The 15,102-nt window shown below is 39.0% G+C and overlaps 1 protein-coding gene across 1 annotated transcript in view; it reads right to left on the bottom strand.

Moving 5' to 3' along the window:
* The window catches only part of FRMPD4 (FERM and PDZ domain containing 4), a 302,810-nt gene that overhangs the window by 121,313 nt on the left and 166,395 nt on the right, over window positions 1–15,102 (bottom strand). The window contains exon 2 of the mRNA XM_065741419.1: window positions 1,530–1,646. Coding sequence (XP_065597491.1) covers window positions 1,530–1,646 — 117 coding nt within the window. The remainder of the gene's footprint in view (window positions 1–1,529; window positions 1,647–15,102) is intronic.

The following is a 15,102-nucleotide window of genomic DNA, read 5'->3' as shown; positions in this document are numbered from 1 at the left end:
ATGTGACCAGAGAGAAATGAGGAGGTATCCAATGTGGCACCTGTCCTCATTATATAGCTCAGATGATTCTCAGTCAAGCAGGGGAACACACACTGAAATTCTGCAGAAAAAAATCTAAGCCCCTGAAGAGTAGTTTCCAATATTGAGAAAGACCTTCCGCACTTCAGGCAGTTCTTAGTTACTCACATCTACATCTGCAATTTTTAGTGGTGCAGGCTCCCTCAGTAATTAGAGTAACAGAAGTAGCACAGTCCGATCAGCACAGTGCTTTTGAGAATCACCTATACTTCTTGACAAGCCTAATTAGTTCAGGCAGAAAATCTATGCTAATATAGCTGTATTGTGCCTGGCATTCAGCACCACATTGCCCAGCACTGCACACTGTATCTCACAGACAAGCAGAGCAAAATACTTCTATCAGGAAGAACGCGGCATTTCAAAGTCAGCTTTGAGCCCTCATTAACACGGGCAACTTGTTTCAATTTGGACATGTTTGAAATTTCCTTAAACTCTGAAAGCTTTGCCCTGGTTGCCTTCAGGTTACTGCACAGCTACAAATACTGCTTTGGCTCCAATAGGAATTGCCTCCTGAGAAGCCAAGGCACGCGCTGGGCAAACAGAGGAGGAATGCAAAGGAAAGGAAAGGGGATCTTACCCTATGGAATTATTTTTGCAGATTAAAAATCTGAGGAAATTTAGGAATTTATAATGGTGAATTTTAAGCAAGTCTGATCCTTTTACTACGCTAAAAGGGCAAGCTGTAATTCTGAAGTAGAAAACTTAAAAATGAAATAATTGGGAAACAACAATCATCCCTAACTAGTAGAATATACACTGGCCTTTAAATGATACATAAGCGAAAGAAACTAACACTGCAGTGCCAAGCAGTCATTCTGCTAACTTACTTCATCCCATTCTTAGCAAAATATTTCCCAAGCCACATAAAAGTACTCAAAGAGTAAACTGTATATTATCCAAGCTATTTAAGTAATTTTAAAGAATAGTTCTGTGCAGTTTTTACCAGAAAAGGAAGCCCAGTTTTGTTTATGATAAAATCACATCGACATTTATTTTGTAAACATTTAAATCCAGAGTTAAAGGACTATGGGTAACATAAGAATTAGAATGCTAACTATATAGGATCAAAATAAGCACTTTCTTATTACTAGTATAATGAGTATAGTAGACAAGCTACAAGAGCTCACATGGCAAGAGATGGAGAAGAGTGGTTAATCCTAGTTGAAACTGACCTTTTCTCTCACTCTTTAAACATGGCATTTTTATTTCTATTTTTTCTTAATGACATTTGTTGCAATTCTTCAGTGAATTACAGGTCTTCACATCAGTGTTTGCTTGGGTAAATTAAATAACCAAGTAACATAACATTGTGTAATAAAAGACAAAGCTCAGTGAAGTACAGTCAAAGCTATCACTGTACAATAGGACAACAAGAACTGTGTTGCTGAAACTGAAATTAGGATCCCAAAGTACAGTCAGGAGTAGTGCTGCAGCTCCCACTACCCACTTACTTGATGAAGTAGTCCCTTCCATCTCTGTTTGCAGTCATCTCCCATCCATAAGGTGTCCCCTGGTTTAAGCTCCAGGTCCCTGATGGATGAGGCCAGCCTGAAGACTTGTTCCTGTGGCTGCAATTGGAGGGAGGAAAGAAAAGAACATGTGACTCGCCTGTTGTATTCTTTACATCTATTTATTTCACAAAATTCACTCAACATCTGAATGCTTTTGAAGTTGTGAAAAATACAGTCAGAATTCAGGCAAGCAAAGTCAGGCCGGCAGGCCTACTCGTATTAGTGATATTCTTTTAGAAAGTGGAGAGGTCTCTGTCAATTCCAGTGGTCTTTAAGCCTAAACATTTAGCAGGTGAAAATTGTTACACACCATTAGTTCCACAACCACAATACTCATTTGTAATAGTTTCCAGCACAAGAAAGGAGAAGCATTTCCATTCATTGCCATCTCCTCTTCAAAGGCCCAGGGACTGGCCCAGTACCCAGTCACTGCTAGCATGGTTGTTCCATATGACAGAATGAAAGACCAGAACACTTCTGTTTGCACATGGATACTAAACTGATTCAATGTGCAGGTGTTGTTGCACTGGATCATTATTCTTTACTCCCCTCCTCTGGAAGAGTTGTGAAAGGCTGCAGTATCTCTGAGCACACAGTCACATATCACCGCTCGAGCACTCTGCTAATATCCCTCTACTGAGCATGGACCAAGTCACACCATCTTAAATAAAGCAGCAGCTTTCAGAGTTCACTTAAATCAGAAAAATTCAACATGGTAGTATTTCTCCACACATCTGATAAATTCTGTGGAGTGTGTTCTACTGACTCCATACATAAAAAAACAGGTAGTTAGCAAAATCCTCCACAGATTCCCATAGGAAATCCAAACATTCATATGGTTATTTTGCCACTCACTTGCAAGAGTTAAGCTAGATTTTACCACATATTCACTTTTACTGCGGGACTTACAGGAACAGAAGGCAACAAGTAAGTCTGTCAGCAAAAATTAATCAAGTCATGGATTGCTGTGTATGATGCAAAAAAGAAAAGGACCTGGAAAACGAGGTAGAGTAACCAAAGATGCTAAAGACCAGCTGACAGCACGTCCTAGACAGTCAAGATGAATGAGCAAGGAACATCAAATACAACCTAACATCTAGAAGTCAGAAACAAAAGACAAAAAAAAAGTATGTTTTGAAATAGCCACCTTCTCCCTCTCTAACTTTCATCTGCTCATGAAATATATTACTCCTTAATATAAATATAGCAAGTGAAACTAAGTTCAAATACTAGCAATGAACATATCATCTACTGTCTTAGATAGAGATGTAAGAATTTCATCCCTGTAGAGAAACATAAGGTAATATAACCTGGTGAACACATTTCTGGAAGAAGATTATTGGTCTCTGTGGACAACTCAACAATTCATTGCAAATTGCTAAACTCAACAAAGTTGTACATAGTTAATCTTTCCCAAAGGAGGAATGCATCATTAAAAACAAACTAGCTACTTTCCCTCCCCCTTCATTTCAAGGATTAATCACTACTGAGAACAGATAGGGTGCTTCAAAACATAATTTACATGTAAAGTAGAGCATTACAATGAAGAGCTAGATATCATCTGATTTACCAATTACATTAAGTACTCTAGGAGTAGAAAAAACATTTCTGTTAGCATATTCAAACACTGCTATTTGCCACAGGACAGGGCCTAAGTCTCATATTTGAACATGCGAGAAATCTTAATAAAATGATAGTTACTCATGGTGAACGAAACACAAACATCAAATATACTACATTACCTTGGATAAATGTAACTAACCCATTCCTGATCAAAGGAACTAATAAAGAGGCATCTGAAGTAATAGAACAAGGTTTGAAGGAAAGTATTTTCAACAATTTCTCAGAGATCCGTGGTAAGTTAAACTTCAGCATTCATGCTTCTCTTTATACTTGACTGGGGGAGAAAACAAACCATCCTACAATCTACAAATGACAGCTTAAGTATAGTTTGAAGTCTACAGAGATAGTTAAGATAATTTTGGATCTGAAATACTGCAGTTGGCTAAAAAAGAGTAATTTATTTTATCTGGCTTATAAAAGCATATCCGTACGTTTAGTACTTTTCAAATTAATCAAAATACATTTTACAACCCCTGTGTCAGTTACTCCATCTGAAGAAAGGGTACAGGGACATTTAAATTCCCATGTAAAGCACATCAAACTTCAATTACAACAGAATGTGTAGGAGTTCACAACAGTAATGATGATCAATACTACTCCTCTCTGCATTCAAACTAATGGCTCATCTTTGTATGAATTATAACTTCAGCGGATTTTAAAGTAAATTTAATTCCCCTGAAAACCTCCCTTGAGCCCTTGAATTGTTATTGATGACAGAAACTCTCATATAATGATGGGCACTAACTCCCTTACTTATCTATATATACATCTGTATCTGCTCCAATCCTCCAGACTTGCTAATAATCAATGGGAAATAAATCAGCATTTGATTGTATTCACCTGTCTACCTGTATACACCTAAGCTGTGGTACTAAATGAGTACAAACACTGAGGTAGCTCAAGGTGGGAGAAAAACAAATACCCACTGAATGCTTGCTATAGCTCTTTGTAAGATTCAACAATCCACGCTCACGTCACATCAATAAAACAAGATTTTTTCTGTTCCAGCATACATGAAACTCAAAGGTGATTAGCACTGGTGATTTCCAGCATCTCAAACAGTACAGTCTCAAAAAATGAGATGACAAATCTCATTATTTAACCCACTTGTTGAATATTATTCTACTTGCCTGCAAGGATTCTGTTCAATGGATACTGCTAGGGGCAAAAGATAACAAGGGAAAGATCAGTGTTAGAAGGAATACCACAAGAAGGCCAGACATTTCACCCAGGCAGAGTACAACGCCATTTTTGCAGGCGTTAAGTCAGGGTGCCTCACTGTTGAGGAAAACCATCAGGAGACTCCAGTAAAAACCCTAGCTCTCTGCATGATCTTGGATAAATCCCTCAGCTCTCTGATCATCACTTGCCATTTCTTCCCTCTCAGGCAGAGGAGGAGAAAAACACTAAGATGGCTCAGGTCTCTGACAGATATTTCCCAAGAGCACAAAGATCGACAAATACAACTTCTACCCCAGCAAGCCTGCCCTTGGAGTAAGCCCTGGCACTGCTGTGTCACTGCTTGCTGTCTGTCACCATCCCTGCTCTCTGCAGCTACACCTGCTGCTGCAGCATGTGCCACTGAAAGAGCTCTTAGGCAGATAGCCCATTGGCAGAGTCTAAGCAGAGTTTTGATAACAAGGCAGCAATAGCTATGACGTTGCATCAGCCTTTTTGTGATATATTGTGGTAACAGTAGAAAAACAGATCACTTTGAACTGCTTCACACTGAACAATCAATTCATTAAACACTTCAAGTAGCACATAAGGAATCAACATGCTCTGTGAAGGCAGCATCGTACTGGGAATATAAAAGCTACACCACAGCAAAGGTCTTGAGGTCAGCCTACTTGCTACCCTGTGCTCTAGGCATGGCTGAAATACACATTCATATGTCAAGTCTCCTGTATTTGATATCAGCAGTATGAAACTTACACAATATGCAGAACATACACAGCATAAACCACGGTGTAAACAAAGTGAAAGCCTGTGAACAGTACCCACCTCTTTAAAAAAAATCAAAACTAGAACAGTTTCAATATCTAAAGTCTCCTATTAAAGCCCACTGGCCATGGCATCTTAGATAGCCTCAAACTGAAAGCAGAAAGCAACTTTTTTTAAAGAGTTAAACAAGTCAGATGTTTAAATCTTGTGGATAACTGAATACCAAACAAACTAGTATTGACAGATTCAGGCAGTACTGCCCAGTTATTATCTGTTAAACTAGAAACAGGAGATTATTCTCTATAGATCTTTGCTACAGAAATCTTGACAGACTATTTAATTACACCACTTGAAGGGCCCAAGCCCGTAGATTCTGTTGCAGATACAATGTTTCCCTGAACTGGTGCAAATGAAACTCCCAGGCTACAAGAACATAAAGCTTTCTAAGAACATAAAGCAGCACTGACACAAAGCAGCATTCCCACCCTCCTGTAGTCCATCCTCCTTCTCATCAATTCCTCCTGTGCCAACACAAGTAAACTAGATCACCCTAAAACTAGTGGCGAGTTTTTCATGTGGGTTCATCTCTGCTTCCTCCATGGCCTCACAGAAGGCCATATGACAGCAAAAATGAAGGATGGGGCAAAACCTGCCTGCTTCAGATATTCCTTGAGCAAAGGAAGTCAGAGAGCACTTTACTAAAATGGAATGTCCCAACTTTATTTAGTGTCTACTAAGGCATAACACTGGCCACATAGGAATACGATGCCTACCCATCCTGAAGACAGACAATGATTATGAACACCCTTTTCTGCAGACAGGTGATAAAAAAATTCTTCTTTCCTTAGGAATTGGCACAGTCAGGTCTGCTTAATCACTGGAGTAGTCTCCATTCCCTTGCCCAAGAGCCCCTAATCTCCTGACAGATTTCAAACCATGATTAAAAACAGTAGTGACCTTGAAACTTTCCAATTCTTTTTTCGTAATGAAGAAGACAGTAACCTGAACAGTCTTTATCACAGTGGTCTTCGACTCTTGCTACCTGCAACCTCAGGCAGCAGGTATCCTTGCAGCATGATCTCTCTACATAAGTCTGGATCGATGAGTTCTGGTTGACCCCTTGGACCTGGAGTCCAAAGGATACAGATGGAGAAGCCATAATACAAAGTTCATAAACCCTTCCTCACTTTCACAGCCCATTTGTCTTTTTCCCTTCCTGTAAGGTAAAGAGTGAAAACTAGTGGTAAACTATCTCAGTTGACTCCCACACCTATTCCTCTTACCTAGGAGAGCCAAATCTCTTAGTAGGCAGGAAGGGAATGCATTTAATTCTTTATTTTTAAGGCCTGGTAGCTCCTGTTCCACTTTTATCATTTTTACTGATTGACAGTGGCATAACAAAGGTATCATGGACACCTGCCACTTTGTTTGCTGCCCTCTCACTCTTGCAGTAATGGTTTTCACAGGCTTTGTCACTCTCATTGTCATCCTCTGAAATTCCTCCGCTTCTGTGACTCTGCCGAGACACAAGTTCAGGCTTGCACTCAGGATATGGCATATGTGGACAGGCCCTGAAGAAACTCTGAAGTAGGTATTTCAAAAAGGAGCTGAAGAGCACTTCTGGCACAAAGGCTCTCAGTGAAGAGCTAGATTCAGTTCTTTTCTAAAGTAGTCATGTGAATTTGCAGTCTTTCTATCTGTTAAGAGTAGGTCCCCACTGACTGTGATTTGGAACTTCAACATATTGCTCCATGGGTATATCAGAATTTGAATTTCAAGCACGTGAATTTGGAGATGAATTCTGTGTCACCCTCAAAAGAAGCCTTTACAATGAGTAAAGAGTTCCTATCTTTAAATTCTCATAACATAATAAATCAATTTTTATTATCTGATTATATATTTGCCATTCTATACACTCTTCCAAAACACTGAAGTAAAACACTAAACCAAGCACAAACATCTTCCAAGCTCCTGGTACTTTTATAGTTTTAAGCAAGAATTTTTATACTACCTTTATCAAATGAGATGTTTTTTTTAACATCAAGACCTTCAGAATTTGGGGGTAACTATGATCTGGCAATTTGATATCAATTGCTTCGGTGATCTGATATCTAGTATCACTTATCATATTGGGGCATATCTGCCAAAAAGTCACCAATCCAGAAGCTCCCACTAGAAGCTCCCTTTCAACACACAGCTTCAAAAAACATTTTTTTCTGTGGCCCTCTTATCTCCAAGTGTTGGTTTGAGTACTTGTGAGCTCACAGGCTCGAGCAAAGGGTGAAGTCATCCACAGTTTCTGATAGAAACCTTTATAACTGTCAAATATCTGTATGTGGATCCATCTACAATCTCCCAAAAGCTAAATAATTTGAATATCTTATGCATTTAATTAACTTTTTAAGTAATCAGCTTATATTTCTTCTGTTGGATAAATATAGTAGAAGGATTATACTTATCTTTTATACAATCCCTTGAACAACACAGCTGTAACAGCAACGGATGACTTAAGTTAAAGAATTTGTACTATGAAGATTCACAGTATAACACTTTGCTTACCACTTGGATATTTAGAAGCACCTCATTTAAATGCTTGGCTCTTCTCATAGTCAGTACTTATTTACAGCATTTCTTCATTCCTGAGAGTATATCTGCAGGAAGGTTAGCGACTTATTCCTGACTGACCAACTAATGTAAGTAAGCTAACAGTCCTAATGAACTAGTATTGTTGATACAGTGGCTTCCTTTATATTACTATACTGAGAAAAAACATCCACATTTTGAGTTGTGGCATGTATCATGGCTTCGCTTCTACTCTGTAGTAACATAAAAACCAGTTCCTCTGCCATCCACGTACTTGTTCAGAAGTAAGACCCTCACCAATCCATTGTTAAAGGAAGACATCCTAAACAAAAGTCACACTATACTTTAGAAAGTTGCTTGTGAGAAAAGTGGGGCTCCTCAGCAGCCACTGGTATATGGTAAGGCCTCAACCACCCATAGGAACAACTATGTACCTATATTCCAAGAAGAACACTAGAGGCACATTATTTACATTCAAGAAAGAATAAAACAAAAAAGTGAGACTGTGTTTGCAACACAGAGCTCAATAACAGTATCTCTGTGATATTTAATCTTTAGCTGCCTCAGGAATAGAAGCCTGCTTTCTCAATCCAGTTCTCACCCACTCCCATCCCAAAAGACTACTGCACTAAGCCTACTTGGAGCCTACCATTTTAATTAAAAAAAAAGGAAGAAGCAGAGAGAAGTTTGGAAGACTTTGTAGCTACACTATCAAGAGCAGTCATCATACCCAGCTATCAAAATACTCCTGAGAGGCACAGTTCAATGAGACATATGTAATGAACAGTAATTTTCTGATTCAAGATCAAGAACATTGTAAAAATTGGTGTCTCTGCACAAAGTCCCATAAAATCTCAGAAGTAGTTCTATCACCATGCACAAGATCATGATGCCCCGGATACACTTCACTGTATTAAAAAAAAAATCATACTGGGCTCCTATGGCTAAGCCATAAACACAGGGTAGAACCCTAATGACCTAATGACTTTTTTTTCTTTGGCCATGAGAATGAAATGCTAGAAAAAGATATTTTAGCCACATGACAACTGTCTGTCTCAATAGCCCTACAAGACACATTCATGGTCTGGCAAAGGTAGAATAAGGTTACAATGTATTTCAGACATTCTAAATTTATGCCCAGATCAGGCATAGAAAATGACACCTCCTGCCTTCTCTGAATGTGGTCTTAACTAGTACCCTCTCTATTTATTTATGTATAATTGTTATTCTATTTTTAGTTTCTATTGTAAAGATGATGAGTAAGCCAGGTTCCCTTCAGCTGGATGTTCAGAAATTGTGCCCCACTCTAAATGTTGCTTTTTTAACAAGAGGATCTAGGCAACAACTACTCAAACTCTAGATAAAGCAAATAGTTCCTGACATTTTTTCCCTCTTCCCATCTTCCACCATAGATGCTCTCAACTATTCATTTTCACAGAGTATCAGTGTAAGGTAAATAATTCCCAAGAATGGTACTCAAAAAATAGTATAGAAGATGGCATATTTAATATATTTAAGTAGGTCTATATAGATAGCACACAAACAATAAGGAAAAGAAGATGGCTCACCTTTGGGATGATGAAGGCTCATTGTGGACTCCACGCGGGAGGGATCTCCAAGAAGAGATCCTTCCCTGGTGGTGGTCAGCCCTTAAATGGGGTTTGGGAGAGGTGGAGCCAGGCTCCACCCCTTCCAATCACACAGGTATATCACCTCCACCTGTGGCCCCATGGCTGACTTGGTGCTCATCTCAGGTGACCAATCAGTGGTTCAGGCCGTGATTCAGCAGTTCCCATACAGTCAGCCATTCTTATTCTGAACCAATGCAAAGGACTCCACTCGAACTTGAAATCCTTTGGTGGAACAGAATAAGAAAACACAAGTATGACTCAAAACTTCACAGTAGACTCCCCTCCTCCAGATAACAATCCAGTAGAAGAAACACCTTTGTAGAAAATCCTGTCAGCCTTTTTTTTTTTTTTCTGCAGATCACCTGAGCTTCCAATTCCACAGTGCCTAAAATTAAGGCATCTAAATGACAGTCTATACCTGGGTGGAGGATAGAAGGCATTCGCATTAATTCCTCCTCCACCTTCCATTACTGCTGACCTAAAGCACTGAGAGTTCAGTGCCATGCAATGGATCAGATCAGTAAGGGATTCCTTTTACCAGGGATCTCCTGGCTAGAAGACAAGCAGGGAAACACAGCAGCTGCCCATCACTTGATGGGAGAAAAATGGGGCAATTCCACATGACTGGAAAAAATTGCCTTCACCTCCTTCACTCCTCTACAGGAAGAGCCTGCACAGCTTTGTCCATTAAGAGCAAGTTTCTGCTGGTATGTATGCAGACATGCTTGGGGAACACAGACCCAACAAATGCATATAAGATACAGACATAAACCTGAGGTTTGCTTAGTTTACACAATGCTACCTGAAAAATAATCCACCTTTAGGGCTATTATGCATTCATATTAGCCTCTTCATGAGCTCTCATCATTTCAGTAACAGAGTTCTGTTTCCTTTTTAGAATCTTATATTATTAAAGCCAGGAAGTATTCTAGGGAGCAAACTGTGATTTGTACTTGGCTCCTTGTAAAAGCACTTTCATTTTCTGTACATCACTCAACACTGATGCATGTGAGATGGTTTTCTTATTTTAATGGGGATTTTGACCGTAGGCTTACTTAGGATTACTTAGTATTTCTGGGGGGGAAAAAAAAAGAAAAAGAAAAAGAAAAAGATAAAGGAAACAAAGAATATTTGGCTCTTTCACACTAAGTTAATGGTTTATTTGTATTTCTTTCTGGATTTCCAGAAAATGTTTTTACAATAGTTATTTTTTTTCCTCAGACCTCGAACAGATTGGATAACTTTACCAACTATATCACAATTACTATCTTTCTAAATCCTAATACCTGCAATAGAAATGTTATCTAGCTCACTGAACGCATTATTATTAATACTGATAGCTTAAGATAGTACAGAGTAGAATAGGAAATATTATTTTCGGAGCAGCCACATACATCACTTGCACTGTATATTTTTCCGCCCTTTTTCTTTCCTATTAAACTGTCCTTATCTCAACCCATGAATTTACTCCCCCCTCTCCAGTCCTGCATGCAGGCTTGAATGAGTGAATGGCTGTGTGGTGCTTAGCTGCCTGCCAGGCTAAATTGCTGCACTTAAAACTCATCTTAAGAAAAACAAACAAACAAAACAAACCCCAACAGGGTGAGCTTCAGCATTTTACAAGAACCTCACGTGCTCTAGAGTACAAGTAGCATCAACTTTCTCTACCATTTTTAAATCACTTTTTCCCACAATATTGCCATACACTGTAGTCAGGAACGATCTCCACTGAATTTTTACTCAAATTTACATCTGTAAAAACACAGCACAATACAGAACTAATAGCATTCCCTCAAACTTCTGCCAATGTCACTTTATTACCTGACCTCACTTTTCCTTGGCAGACAAAATACACAGTGTGATGTCAAACTGGCTCTCATCCTGATTGCAAAGGATAGAATTTCTCAAGAAAGTTGCTATAAAACCAGAAAGTCAAGTATCAGGTCAGCTTATAATTTCTTAAGATTGTCAACTTTTAATTAAAATCCACTTTTAGATTCTTTATCAATCTAAATAGTTTTTAATAGGATTTTTTTTTTGCTGTTGTTGTTTGTTTGTTTGTTTGTTTGTTTTTGCTTATCAAGTCATACAATCCAGCTCTCAGAGAGAATACTATTCTGGGGAAAAAAAATAATCAGAAAAAGCAGCTTTTAAGATATAATGTGTTCACCAAAGAGGGACTATGTCACTTAGAAAAGATAAAATTCTAATATTTTATCACTTCCCATTAAATGTATTAAAACATTATATCATAAAATAGCCTGTAGCTGGAGCAGAAATGCTAGAGATTCTAATGATATATAAATACAACTACTTTTCTGGAGTGTGTCATTTTATGATTACTAAGACATTAAAAAGCTGAACTTATCCACCTCTTTATGATATTAGCCCACAATTTACATAAGATGTTACATTGTCTCCAATAAATAATCTCAAAGATGAGGGTATTACCACTGACATTTCATTATTTCACTCCTGAAGTTGGTTAAAATATACTTTTGTACCCTCTAGATCCCAGAGGCTCAGAAAAGTCTAGATTTCTTCTAATGCTCTTGCTCCCAGGTTGTCAGGAGTAGCCAAGAAATATTTTATTCATGCTCTGATGATTCAACAAAGATATATGTAATTCTACTCCATAGCAATATATACTTTTTCTTTCTCTCCTTTGTCCTGCCAGCCCTTGGACACAAGAAGTACAAGTCTCTGAGAGCTCATCTCACCATGATGACTGATGTTGTGATTACCCAATCATGTGCAACAGAGGAGAATTCAAAACATGGAGTTATGCATGGAGCTGCAGAAGCCAAACTTGGTGAGTAACGATAAAAGCTCTGCTAAAGAGAAACAAAAAGGTGTGTTCTTAAGTGAGTCCACATGGCTGCACCAATTTCTTTTGTTTGCCCTTAATATTAGCAGTGAGGCTTACAGTTTAACTGGAATGTCATTTCTAACACCAGCTGGCCCACAGTCAACAGCAAACTGCTAAATAACAATGCACCATGCAGTGTTCACACTACATCAGCAGGTTACTGACTTGTATGTATCATAGGATCACGGGAGAAATTGGCCTGGAGGAGTGGAAAAAATGCGTGTTACACCGCCAACTAACTTGCCTGGAGTTAATCTTGAACAGCTGATTTCCATTACTTTATTCCATTTATCAATAAAAAAGAGAGAGCCATTTGCTTATTCTGTTTGTTTGTCTGCTTGTTTCTGTTATGTGGCCTATATCCTTTTTATATCACCATTTCCTAAGACAGTGATTTTTTTGGGATAAAATCTGTGAGCCAAAAAGTGTAACATGAAATGTGTTTTTGTTTTTTTTCTCCAATTTGATTTAACATCTGAAAAACACTCTGAAGCTAGGAAGTATTTTTACAACTAGAAGAAAAAAAAATAAGATCTTGTTATATAAAACACTCTCAGAATGCTAATCACCTAAATTCCTCTTATCATATGATAAGAAGTCACCTAGTTACCTATCTAGGTAAATGGATTTATAACTTTCTTGTGACAGCAGATTATTGAAAAAAGAAAACAAAAGGAAATAACAACAACATCTATATAATTCTTTAGTTTATACCAGCTCTCAGTTACAGACTTCACCAGGAACATAGATATTTCTGCTGGATAGGAATACATCCTGGCAAGCTGTAACTGTATTGCCACTGCGACAGCTACCAGAAAATATCTAAAAATTCTCAGCCAACCACAGGTGATAGGTAAGAAAAAGGATTCAGGCAGAAGTACAGCAGATACAGCTGACCTGCTAACAGCCATTGACAAGCAGATTCCTAGAAATCTTGCAGCAGAGAATAGAAGTTCCCCTGCAGCGAGAAAATTAGAGGGACTCTGGGACTTCCAGAGGTTTAATACTGACACCAAGTTGTAGCGCTGCTGGGTGTTTTCCTATAGTAACAAAATTGTATCTGGTTGTAGCTGTGTCCTCCAGCTGAGGTGTATGTACATACATATCTGGATGCAATTCAGCTCTTGGAAACTATCTATTCTCCACGCTTGCAGTTCTTCCAGCTTGCTTGGTAACGGTGTGACCAGCAATGATGAAACTATGTATGAGTATAGGCAAATGTGAGCGGGAGAGTATGAACGTTCAAAATAGAAAATTATACTGCAGAGTTAAGAGTCCCCCAGCCAGCTCTACTCTTCGTTGTTTCCTTTTTGCTTTTAAGAGCACCACACATGAAGAAGGCTTAATCCATTTACCATGTGACAGTTTCATCACTCTGGCCACAGCTGCCTTGTTTCCAAATAACTTCACAACATTGTCTGTAACTTGGGTCCTCTCACACTTGTTCAGTATAACTTGTCCTAGCCAGACCATCAGCTCCACCATGCTGTTCATGAAGTGCAAGTCATCTTCCTGACTCCCAAGGAAGAAAGAAAAAGTGTAAGGGAATGTACAAATTGAGAATTCAACAAACAAAAGTAAAAAGGAAGCTTCAGGAAGGGAGAGTAAAATTGCTCGCTGCTGCCAGCACCCCAGAGCAGTGGGTGAGGCCCTCAGATCAGAAGGGCTGTAAGAAGGGATGGCTGTGACAGGCTAGAGGAAGCTCAGGGTACTCACAGGAGGCCACAGGAGCCCATTTCACCCAGGGAAGAAAGAAAAATATCCTCAGGAGCAGCCGCTGTCTGTCAGACCTAGGTGGGCTTGAACCCAGTCTCAATGCTGTGTCCTTCGCAGAGGTCAGTGGCACAACCACCATTTCCAACCAGCTTCTCTCCCAGCTGCAGCTCTTAAATTACTTAATCACCTATTTTACAGAAGCCATTAAATAACAGATTATACTTGCCACCCTTTCATTGTTTCTTGCACAAATATATCCTACTTGAGATGGTTACTGTAGACAGAAACAAGTACCTCACCAAGTTTGACTCGAGTCACACAAGAATTAACTTCTAATCCTGTCACTCTCCTGTCTTAAGCCTTTCCTTCTGCAGGTTTTCTGATGCCCATCAGGTCACAGGACACTCGGTCCTCAGGGGGCAACCCAGGCCACCAGAATCTGCTTGGAGTTGGGGAACATACCAACATTTTAGGAAGATCAGCATTTGCCAGCAAGCACAGGCCCAAGCTTCAGGTCAGCCAGCTGAAAGCCTGAGGTTGTTTATCACCAAGGACCCTACTATACTTCATGGGGCTATTTTTATTTCTTCAATGTATTAATTCTCCCTCCCATTTTCTGAAGCACAGAGCAGAATTTGACAGCTTGCTACCTGCAAAAAAAATCCAGAAATTTTACATATGTTTGTAGCAGCCTAGCTACTTACAAAAAAGGCAAAAAAAGATGTTCATGGACACAGAAGTCCATTTGATCCTTTATCTCCTTCAACATCCTCATAAACCTGTTCACAATCACTTAGAAAAATAAATCTAAGTTTGAAGTGATTTAGGAATGTGTTTTATAAACAGACTGCTAAGCCTAAGGGTAGATTTAGGTTAGATATAAGGAAGAAATCTCTTACAATGAGGTGAGGCACTGGAATAGGTTGTCCAATGATGTGGTTGGTGCACCATCCCTGGAGACTTTCAAGGTGAGGATGGATCAGGCCCTGGGCAGCCTGATCCTAGCTGTAGATGTCCCTGTTCATTGCAGGGAAGTTGGACTAGATGGCCCTCAGAGGTCCCTTCCAATTCTAAGGATTCTATGATTCTATGACTTGAGATTAAGGCATTTTTTAAAGTAAATGAGTATATCAGCAAATGCATTATT

The sequence above is a fragment of the Cyrtonyx montezumae genome, unplaced genomic scaffold, assembly GCF_038088225.1.
Source record: "Cyrtonyx montezumae isolate F1298 unplaced genomic scaffold, pur_monq_1.0 scaffold_3, whole genome shotgun sequence".
Lineage (NCBI taxonomy): Eukaryota > Metazoa > Chordata > Aves > Galliformes > Odontophoridae > Cyrtonyx > Cyrtonyx montezumae.
This window is presented reverse-complemented; position numbering and strand designations above follow the sequence as displayed.